Genomic DNA, 11344 nt, shown 5'->3' with positions numbered 1-11344 from the left:
CTCCCCCCCCCCTCTCTTTCTCCCTCTCTATGTATCCTAATTCCCTGCATAGGTCTTTATTTGCTGCTTGGCTTCTAACCCAGGAGAAGTTTGTAGCCTTCATGCTATCTGTACCCCTGCTTGGGGTGTACAGGTTGAGTTGTATGAAATTGTTGATTCTGAGCGCTGTAGATATATGGAAATAGAATCTCATGTCTAAAACCAGTTGAACCCCCTCCTTTATACTCAGGCAGAAAGGCGGCTGTTGCTAGAGAAACAGTGTGGGCCAGCGTGAGCTACAGCGAATGCCATCCTGAGCGAGGCTGTCAGAGGAACGGCTAAGTCTTCAGGGCACTGGGAGCACACCATGGATGCTCCTTGTCTAGGAGGCGGACACAAGCCCTGGGTACCGGGGTCGGCTCCAGGTCCCTTCAATAGGGAGAGCACACTGACGACTTCCCACGACAGCACCTCCACCACAGGGCTGCGGGGCTCCTAAACACTGGGAGAGAAGAGAAGATGCCCTCAATCCCTCCTGGCTTATTAGCCAGAAGTCCTAATGCCACGGATCCCAGGGAGGGCACAACACAGTCTTCTAGGATGGGGCAGCCCAATTGCCCTTAATTACACAGTTTCTTTCTTTTTGTAAAATCATCTTAATATTTTAGAGAGGTTCTGGGCAGGTCATTATTTTAACACTCTGATTTCTTCATCTTTTCCAAACCCTAGATATGTGAGATCAGGCTGGAGGAAGAAGGGGGACAGGATCCATTTGTGAGTCCATTCACAGGTCTCAAAGGAGCATCCAAGAGTCTTTTATATGGAAATAGTTTGAGATTCCTATCATTGAAAGAAGCAGTCAATGAAAAACGACAAAGAAAGAAGACCTAGTGCAGACCAAGGAAGCTGGTTTTTTGCCTTCCCCACCCGCAGCTGCTCAGCCCCTGAGGTGCTCACACTTACGTTGGGGGTCCCTGACCAAAGCCACGGGAGGGCTCAGCACCATCAGCGTCACAGTCACAGCTGCCACCCAGAGGCTTCTGGGGAGCCACACACCCATCATGGTGAGGAGAGGACAGGATGGTGGCCACAGAAGCAGGCCAGCCTAGCTGACGGAGGACTGTGAGCGGCTCCACCCACTGGTGCTGGCCCCGGTACCTTCAGTGCTGAGGAACCAATCAGCAGCAGAGGCGGGCAGTATCATCAGTTGGTGGACAGAGGTTCAGTGTGAAGGTGTTTCTGAAATTTTCAGTTTCTTTTGTTAAGCAGAGGGCTTGAGCTCAGGCTTGTAAAGTTTTGATCAGTGTGTGACTGCAGCATTTGACTAGACACTGTGCTGAGCCACCTCTTCTTCTCAGGTTAGCCTGGACACTGTCATCCGCCTCAGGACAATTTAACCTGCAGGAGGCTAGTCCCTACTGCGGTTCCCATCCGTGACTTCCCATTTGCTGAGGGAAATCTCTCTATTCTTCATTCCCCTCCTACTTTATCCTGAGAAAGGACAGAAGACTAGCTCAGGGAGGCATATACAGTGTTTAAGAAGACAGTCACTAAACATAAGGTATGAAATACTGTATATTAGCCAATCAAACTGTTTGTGAAATAGAAACATCTTGCTGCATAATAATCACACAATGACTTAAATTAAGACTGTACCTTGAGTGACAGCTCAGTATAGGAACCCCAACATTCATTTACTCTGTTCTGCTAGTCACCCCTTCATCTGTCTTGATATTTCTCAGGGCAGGATTTCCCACCCTGCAGTGAAAATCACTGGAATTTATTGCTAAAGATTAGGGGCACCTGACTTGGTGCTCAGAGCTGTACCAAGGGCTCTCTTTTAAAACTTTAAATTTTTTCTTCATACAATATATTTGGATTATGCTTCCCCTTCCCTCAGTTACTTCCAGCTCCTTCCCACCTTCCTCCTCACCTGCCTTTCCTGATTGGTATGCGTTAGTATAGAATGTAGGGGTTCCAGATATTAGTGATCCCCACACAATGTGAGGATTGACCCAACTGGTTCTTTTTATAAGCTGAAGTCCCTTGCTTTTGGGATATTTGTTGTTAAAAACCTCCCCAAAATTACTGCAGGCTCTTTGCCAATGTTCATTTTTTATCCATAATGTAGCCAGTGAATATCTCCCAGCAATTTCTGAAAATCATTAAGGGTTCACAACTGATCTCTCCTGACTTGTACTGTTTGTGATTGAATTTTTTGCAAACCTATTTCATACCATAGGTGATTACTAGAATCTTCTCTTGGTATCTCAGGAACATTTTGTAATCCCCACAAAGGCAGTATTTTCTTTACTTCTTCAAATTTTTTTTCTAAGGTATCTGTGTTTGAATCAGCTAGTAAGGTATTGTCCATATAATGGTAAATTATTGATCAAAGAAACTGTCCACAAATTGTTTCCAATGGTTGTTTTACAAAACATTGACACAAGGGAGAGTATTTAACATCCTTTCTGGGTTAATTTTCCATTGATATCTTTTAACGGGCTGAGAATTATTATAAGTGGGCACCACGAAGGCAAGTTTTCTCTATCCTGTGCTTGTAAAGGTATAGTGAAGAAACAGTCTTTTAAATCAATCACTATAATAGACTATGCATAAGGAATAGAGAAGTCAAGGGAATTCCAGGCTGTAGAGAGTCCATTAGCTGATTACTTTATTTATGGCTCTCAAATTAGCTAACATTCTCCATTTTCCAGATTTCTTTTAACGAATTGCAAAGACTGCTAGATTCTTCAGAATGTTGAGCATTTAACTGCTGCTGTCCCAGCTGTCCTGGTGCCTGTAATTTTCCTGCTGTTTAAGGCCGTTGCTCCATCCATACAAGTTTTCCAGTTAACCATTTTAAAGGTAGGGCTGTCAGTATCCTCATAAGGCTACCAGCAGTTGTGTCCTGTTTATGTACAACCTGAACAGTCTGTGACAGCTCTTGAGAATACAACCGAATATTTATCTCAGAAACATTCTCTACTTTACAGCTTGCTTCTGAGGAATGCTGACCTGTGTTTACTATTGCTGTAATGAATCAGATCCCCATAAATTCATTGCTACATTAGCCACATGTGGTTTTAATTTTCCTGTCTGTCCTTCTGGTCCTATTTATTTGACCCATCTAGAATTTTTTTGTTCCTGAGATAAAGTTCTAATCACAAGAATTTGAACATTTACCTCCTAAAGTGGCCAGTCTGCATGCCAAGATTTTGGTGAAATTATGGTTACCTCCACCTTTGTCAACCAAACCTTTCTATTACAATGCATTTTGTCCTTATTTTTAGCTTTGGTCTTTGGTCAATTATTGAATTTTGCCAAATATTTGTTTTATGGTGTCTTCTGAAAATTTGTCTTACCTACCGAAGCTGTTCTGTCATCCAGAGCAGTACTGCTTTTCATAGCAGACATTAGTTCTTTTAATTGCTCTGAGTTTCCCCTATGCTGACAAGGACTGATTGAACCAAATTTAACATGGGGGCCTGTGAGAGGTCCCCCTATGGCATTTTCCAATGCAAAGTGTTCCCTTGACTGTCCCTTGTTGATCAGCATTCATTAGGCCAACATTGACCTTGGCTACCCCTTCTGCATATTCCTGAATCTTAGGGCCTTCTGTTTTGATTATCTCTTGAAAAGAAACATTGTTTCTATGATGTTTTCTATGATGCATCTACAATTTTGTTTTAGATGAACTTGTTTACTGCAATTAAAACATCGAAAATTTTCATTTTCTTAAAATTTTTGGAAATCACCTGTCCCATCCAAGTATCACCAGAGATTCCATATTGACGTATGTCAGATCCATTCATCCATGGCTGCAAATCTCGTCTTTAAAGTCCCGATTACCTTTTGCATTGTGAATTAGCATTTTCAAAAGCCAAAATTCAATGAATATTTTTCTAAATTGAAGTCTTCTATCATTCTATTCACAGCTGAAGTCAATCTTTGTAAAAAAAAAAAATCAGTGAAGACTTCTTTTGGGCCTTGTATAACTGTTGTAATGAGGCTTCTTGTTCATTTCCCAGTTGCCCAGACTCCTGAAATAATCAAACAAAAACTATATTATTTAAATCACTGCTTGCCCATTAGCTCTAACTTCTTCTTTTTTGTTTTTTTTTTTTTGGTTTTTCGAGACAGGGTTTCTCTGTAGCTTTGGAGACTGTCCTGGAACTAGCTCTGTAGACCAGGCTGGTCTCGAACTCACAGAGATCCGCCTGCCTCTGCCTCCCGAGTGCTGGGATTAAAGGTGTGCGCCACCATCGCCCGGCCTAGCTCTAACTTCTTATTTACTAACTCTTACATCTTAATTTAACGCATCTCCATTAATCTATGGATCACCATGATGTCGTGGCCTACCAGCAAATTTTTAGGATGTCTGCCTCCGGCAGCTCCGTGGCTTCTCCCTGACTCCCCCTCTTTTCTCCCGGAATTCAGTTTAGTTTTCCCTGCCTAACTAAGTTCTACCCTATCACGGGCTCAAGACAGTTTCTTTTTTCTTTTTTTTTTTTTTTTTAACCAGTGGTATTCACAGCACACAGAGGGGAATCCCACATCTTATAACTTTAGTAAATAACTCAGTCCCCTTTCTGCCTTCTTCAGTTCAGTCCTAGGCATTTAAAGGTGCTGTATGGCATATTGCCAAAGAATTTTATCATATATAGTCTGTCCTTGCAAAACAGCATTCTACCTTCACTGAGCAATTGGTCTTGGGAAATTTAAATAGCTCTAACCAACCCTAGTTCATTGTTCAATGACCCTAGCCTCATCTTTCCATCAAGTCTTCCATTGTAACTGAGGACCAGCTTCCAATATTGCTGTAGCCAAGTCTTTCTAGTCTTGTGGAATAATTCTGTTACTAGTTGCCAATGAATTTAATCCTGACCTCACAAAAGATGAATGCATACCATGAAACTGTTGCTTCCTTAAATCTCTTCAAATCTAACATTTCAACAGGACTCCAGTAAGCTCATTCATACCTTGGGGATACTTGCCATTTGGTGATTGTCCCACTATGGTTGATTTTCTGACACCCTTGTGCTTTTCCTCTTCAATGTCATAACGTAATAGTGTGGTAGATTCTGCTCTGAATTCCTCCTCCTGTGTCTGGATAGTTTTATTAATAAGTTTGCCAAGGCTTGCGTTTTATCAGTCAAATTTTTATTTCCATTAGTGTTTCTAAGGCTTATATCTTATCAGTTACATTTTTACTATTTCCAGTAGTGAGAATTTGTAAAGCTTGTATCTTATCAGTGTATCCTTTTCTAAAGCTTGTATGTTAAGAATAGTAAGTTTGTCTAAGCTTTGTATCTTATAAGTAAATTTCTCATATTCGGCACAGTTATCAAGCCATTTTTAAGGATAAAACATGAATTACCAAGGTGATAATAATTATGACCAACATTGTCAATCCCAGCCAGGTTGTTTCTCTCTTCATTTATCTTTCCTATTTGCATCTCGTTCATAGTAGCAGAAAGCAGGGTCCTTATCCCCTACATTGTGATTTGTCCAATTTTTAACATGGGTAAGATTTTCATATTGTCCCCCTTCTTTTTCTCTTTTTAAAAAATATTTATTTATAGTTATTCAATTAGTTAATTAGCCTAATTCACCATTTAAAAATTCCCAACGTCTTTCCAGCTCTGACACCAATGCTTCAAAGATGGGGTGTGCAAAGGTAATCAGCTGTAGTGACGCTATCTGGCCAGCAGGTGGAGCCGGCTGCCACCAAGGCAGCTCAGGCTCAGAAAGCTAGGAGAAATGCACAAGGCACTAGCTTCTGCCACCGCACTTGTGCACCGCGGCACTTGTGCATGTTGATCAGAGTTGGCCGGGGAGGGTAGCAGTGGACACACAGATGTACTGTGAGGAGCCAGGGATTGGTGCCTGGGAGGGCATCCGTGGAAATCCCCAAACACAGGTAATCAGGTTAAGAGGGAATTGGGAAAGGGGTGGGGGGGGTCTATGTTCTCTGCTCGCCACTGCACTGAAGTGGTGGCCAGCTCAGTCTGAAAGGTGGAATTACGTCACCTGTGTGCTGTTTAGTAATGCCTCGTGTGGGCACCAGATAAAGTAATTTCTGTTTAGTATAAAATAAAATTGATGGACAAGTATTAAAGATAAAAACACTGAGATAATCACAAAGGACCAAGAAACACAAGGCTGCTCCACTCTTTACTTTTGTGTTGAAAAAGACCTCACGACCTTCTTCCTGGGACCCATTCCTTATGGAGCCTGCAGAGAACACTATGATCCACTCTGACCAGTAGAATGTGAACCCCACCTCTTGAACCAATTGCTAACTCCAGTAGCCATTGGGCCACAACGTAGATAAAATTCCTGTAACAACATGACGTCGTGTTTTCAGTTTGGTTTTAATTTTATTCACCAGTGACTTACAGTACTGACAGGACTGAGCGGGGAATCGATCTTCTATCCCCACTGACCTCTTCTTATTTGTACATCGACCTCAGGACTCGGGTTCTGATTCTGACCTAAGTCCTTCCGCACATTAATCAACAGGGAATGGATATCAAATGTGTTTATTGAAATGGACGCATACAGCAGCAGTCACAGCTCTGTCAGTAAGTGCTGCAGTACAAGTGTGTGACCTGACCTCAGGGCCCCAACACCACAGAAAGAGCCAGGCCTGGGGTCTTGTGACCTGGAATCCCATTGCCTTGGAGGCAGAGACAGGAGGATCAACCGGTGTCCTCCAGGTTCAGCCAGAGACACTGCCTCAAAAAGAAAGTGGAGAGTTCCTCTGGAAGACACAGGTGTGACTCTCCAGCTCCACATGCATGTTCACACATGACCACTAGCAGAGAACACACTGTCTTAGTTGGCGTTTACTGTTGCTGTGAAGCGACACCATGACCACAACAACTCTTACAAAGAAAGCATTTAATTGAGGGGGTCATTTATGCTTTCAGAGGTTCAGTCCACTACGATCATGAAGGGGAGCATGGAGGGGTGCAGGCAGACACGGTGCTGGAGCCGAGAGTCACGTCTTGCAGGCAACAGGAAGTGACTGACTGTCACACTGAGTGATGCTTGAGAAAAAGACCCCCACGCCTGCCCCACAGTGACACAACAGAAGGTGTGGCTAGGTTACAGGTGTGTCCTCCAGCCTCAAGGTCTGGATGAAAGGCTTGTGTCACCCAGCCTCCTCCAGCAAGACCACACTTCCTCCAACAAAGCCTCACCGCATATTAATGCCACTCCCTATGAGCTTATGGGGGCCAAATTCATTCAAACGACCACAGAGAGAGAGAGAGGGAGGGGGGGGGGGGGGAGGGAGGGAGAGGGAGAGGGAGAGAGAGAGAAGAAAATAGGTTTAACTTTCTGTAGAAACAGTCTTTAAACACATTAGCCCCCTTTTTACATTAATTTTAAAATTTCCATTTAAAAATGTGTGTCTGTCTGTCTAGGAGGACACCTTTGAAAATTTGTTTCTCTCATCTTGGTGGTGGTTCCAGGAGTCTAAATCAGGTCGCTTGTATGCATGGCAAACGCTTCCATCCACAGAGCCATCTCCCTCTCCTCATAGGTTTATTTCTTCTAGAAATTTCTCTAGGAAATATTTCTGTCAGGAGCCTACTGACCAGCATATTGACCTGTGAAAGCATTATTTTGTTTGCTGCTTAGTTTCTTCAAGCCTGATTAAATTGCTACAGTTAATTTTATGTGTGGAGACCAGCGAGAAACCTCAGGTAACTGGAGACTGGCTCATCAGGTGGAACCCGACAGCAGAACCTTCCAGATTCTCAGCCAATGCAAGGGCCTTTCTAATCCCACCCACAGAGGGAAGGATGGGGCTGGTGCCACTCAGAGCATCGCCCTGCCTCTGTCCTCGCCACGCTGTGACAGGGTCGCGGCAACAGCTCCCTCCTCCACCACAGCTCTCACAGATTCCCCTCTTATGTGCTTTAATGGCTCCTGCTATATCGAGTATATGTTGTCCTTTCAAATTCAATTCAATTAAAAAACATTCTAATTAACAAGTAATGTATAACACTGAATTTATTTCTTATACAAAATTTGCCATGTGTATCACGCACAAACTGTTTCACAGTGGATCATTCCTTTCTCTTTGAGTTTCTTCTTTTTGGAAATCCATGAAGCAGGCGATTTTCATCCTTTGTTTGTGAAAAATGAAAGAATTCATCATGGCAGCAGCCTGGCTCAGAAGCTCCAGACAAAGGGCAGGTGACAAAATGGAGGGAATTCTGTCCCAAGGCTGCAGGCCCAGGCAGGGGTTGTGTCATTAGGGAGGACAGATCTGCATAGCCAGAAGGAGCCAGGTCCTGGAAAAACACTGTCAGTGGAGGAACTTGAGCCAGGCAGGACATGATTTCATGACGTGGAGACAGGAGAGCTCCTTCCTTCAGCCTTGTCAGATCACATCAGCTCAGGAGTCCTGCAGAGCACAGGGGACAGTGGAGTTTCCAGACCCAACTCTGCAGTGGCTTCTCTCCCCCCTCAGGGACTGCATGACAGTGAGCAGAGAGAATTTCTCAGACCCCAGTAAACAGAGCTGCAGAGCACAGGCCTTCAGTAAGTGCGGGAAACAAGGCTCAGTGTCCTGGGATCTATATCTTCCGCTGTGTGTCTGCCTGGTGTCCCTCACACCCCAGCCCACCCTGTAGGGAAGCAGATCTGTCTCTGAGGGAAGACTGAAGGGTGTTACCTGTCGGCTGGAGTCCAGACTGTCCTATAGAAGAGAGTAAAACAGACACTAAGTGCATGGAGGAAGACCTGTCCCCCTCCTCCCACAAGAACATAGACTCTGAGATTCCTCTGGCACCACTGCCCACAGCATCCAGGGCAGGGGGTGTGTGGACAGACAGAGGGACTCAGAGTCCCAGTCACACAGCAGCCTAGTGGCTCTTCCTGCACTCTTCCTCTGTTCTGACTTCTCAGGTCAGAATCCCATTAAATTTCCCATCCCCATTGGTCACCATGCTTTAGTATCTGCAGACTGTTGGGCTCAGAGATAACTGAAACCTGAGGTCACAGGGCCAGCAACACCCTGAGAACAAAGTCATGTCTCTTCTCTGAAATGCCATGAGTCTTGGCCCCCACCAGGCTCCTTACCTTTCTGGTTTCTGAAGTAGATGAACATCCCCAGCCCGAGGAAGAGCAGACCCAGCATGAAGCCCCCGACTCCACTCAGCATCTTCTTCTGTGCAGATGAGGACTGAGCCCCTGAGAAGGAAGCCCGGTTTAGTGGTTTTCAGCCCAAATCCTGTTTCCCTCTTGGGGCCCCTAGAGTCAGAGTTTTAAGACCAAGCAAGAAGCCTGTTCTAGGGGAGCTGTACTTGAACACCCTGCTGATGTTTGGAAGCAATCAAACAGCAAGAGGTTCATAGCATGAAGAGATTTAATATGGCCACCCTGAGCTGAGCTGACAGGAAGCCCCTGAGCTCTGAGGATGCACAGTCCTGAGGCTGGCAGGGCTAAGCAAAGGCAGAGCTGAGACTGGACGTCCCTGAGGTCAGCCATGACCCTGCGCTGCTCCTTGTCCATCATCTCCATGAGCAGCAGCAGAAACACAACCCAGCCAGAGGCAGAGGCTGCAGCCAGGGCCAAGCAGGTCCTTGGTCCGGTGATGTCATTGAAGGCTCAGGAGAGTGTGTGGGGACATAACTGCTTCCCAGGGGCAAAGGTGCTCGTAGAAGATCACACACCTACCCTGTGAGCCATGCTGAAGGAGAGGACAGTGCAGAACCATTGGAAATAGTGTGTGGGCCAACAGAGCTGATGGGAAGGGGTAAGACCCGCCCTATAGGTGGAGGGTTCTCACAGACAGAAGCTGACAGGCAGGGGTAAGCCACGCCCCTCCCGGGTGGGCGGGGATTCTCAGGGTCAGGAGCTTCCCACTCACTCCACTCCACTGTGACAGGGCTGGTCAGGCTGGGATGCTCCACCTGGCAGGTGTAAACCTCTCCACTCTGAGGAACCATCTCCAGCATCACCAGGGTCTGGAAGGTCCAGTCTCCATTCCAGATCAGGCCCGTAGTCACGACCCGAGTCTTCTCCTCCTGGCCATTGTGGAACCATCTGACTTCAATCTGGCCTGGGTAGAAGCCTCTCACAGAGCAGACCAGGAGGTTGTGGTGCTCCAGGGGCTCTGTCTTTGTGGGATATACAGTTACCACAGGCTCAACTAGAGGAGAAATGGAGGTGAGAATAGGTCATGAGGGCAGAGCTGTCCCATGGAGTTTGGCTGTGTCTGCCTCCACCCACCCAGTCTGAGGTCCAGGCAGGACTCAGAGTCTAACACAGTTGTCCCTGGACTTAGTGTCTGTTTTCACACTTTAGCTATCAGCGCCACTCTGTGGAGGAATCACCAGCTGCAGGTGGATTCCCTGGTAGGGAAAGAAAAGCTTAGCCCCCCCCCCCCAGGTGTTGCAATTTCTCCATCAGCTAAGTACATAAGTTGTGTCTCTCGTTTCTGTCTCTTCTGCTGTCTAGAGGGCAGCAGTTCTGTGTGCGAGGCAGGAAGTCTTACTGAGAACTCTTTCTCATCTCCCTTTGCAGGACTCTAAACAAATCAACTTTACCATATCTTCGGTCAGTGTTCTCCTAATGTGTGTCACCCAGGGAGTCGCAGTCTCCTCAGCAGGGGCCTGTCAGTGTGTGTGCTGCAGGGTTTAGGGACTGTGCTGCAGTCTGCACCCGGACCCCCTGCAGAGCAGTGGGCTTGCAGCTGAAGGTGGTGCTGGAGTGAATTCTCTCTGAATTGAAGGAGCCAGGCCTTTTCTCTTACTGCTTTGTCTAGACGACACGGTGTAACAGCCACGAGGATACATTACAATCCCATTCTCACGGAAGCTCACTGTAAACTCCCTCCATCCCTTAAATGTAGTTCAAAGAAGCCTTCATGGTTAGTTTAGGAAATAAGAGCTAGCTACAAATATGCTTAAGCTGCTATAAGAATTCCTACAGCCAGTAGCCTTTAAATTACCCACCCACTTGGGCGTGGCCTCTTATCCTGTTTATGCTGAGGTAAAGCATGGGTCTGGCCTCTCTTTTCCGGCTGAGGCATTTTGCTTGCTGTTCCCAATCCAGCAGAGGATTGTGACCTGTGAGTCTACCCCTAAATAAATGGCCCTCTGTTATTCTCAATTCTGAGCTGGTGTGGGATTTCCTTTGAGCGCCCTTCTTCATTGGCGCCCCACATGGATTCAGACTCCAGTCCTAACAGGTGGATGGCCTGAGGACCTAACCAGTCAACAGCCCAGAAAGTCTCCCAACCCTGCCCGCCTGGCTTGCTAATACCTAAGCAGTTTTTTGTAGAACCCCCCGCCACAGTGGTGCTAACTACGAGCAGTGACTTGGAAATTTCCCAAGCACATAC

At 45.9% G+C, this 11344-nt stretch overlaps 1 protein-coding gene across 5 annotated transcripts in view; it reads right to left on the bottom strand.

Annotated features, from left to right (window-relative positions):
• The window catches only part of LOC126494850 (H-2 class II histocompatibility antigen, E-D beta chain-like), a 65588-nt gene that overhangs the window by 15059 nt on the left and 39185 nt on the right, over positions 1 to 11344 (bottom strand). For 2 of the 5 annotated variants that reach the window (XM_050132293.1, XM_050132292.1), the window contains exons 3-6: positions 9869 to 10150; positions 9079 to 9189; positions 8672 to 8695; positions 8031 to 8401 (exon numbers count right to left, since the gene is read on the bottom strand). The exons of 2 other annotated variants lie outside the window; for them this stretch is intronic. In XM_050132293.1, the coding sequence (XP_049988250.1) occupies positions 8388 to 8401; positions 8672 to 8695; positions 9079 to 9189; positions 9869 to 10150 (431 nt within the window). In that variant the 3' untranslated portion in view covers positions 8031 to 8387. Of the gene's footprint in view, positions 1 to 942; positions 1065 to 8030; positions 8402 to 8671; positions 8696 to 9078; positions 9190 to 9868; positions 10151 to 11344 lie in introns of those variants that run through there. One more of the 5 variants, XM_050132295.1, reaches the window with a different exon arrangement.

This window comes from Alexandromys fortis, unplaced genomic scaffold (genome assembly GCF_014885135.2).
Source record: "Alexandromys fortis isolate MF-2015 unplaced genomic scaffold, M_Fortis_MF-2015_v1.1 scaffold_420, whole genome shotgun sequence".
Classification (NCBI taxonomy): Eukaryota; Metazoa; Chordata; class Mammalia; order Rodentia; family Cricetidae; genus Alexandromys; species Alexandromys fortis.
Note: the sequence above shows the minus strand (reverse complement) of the source record. Positions and strands in the feature narration are given on the sequence as shown.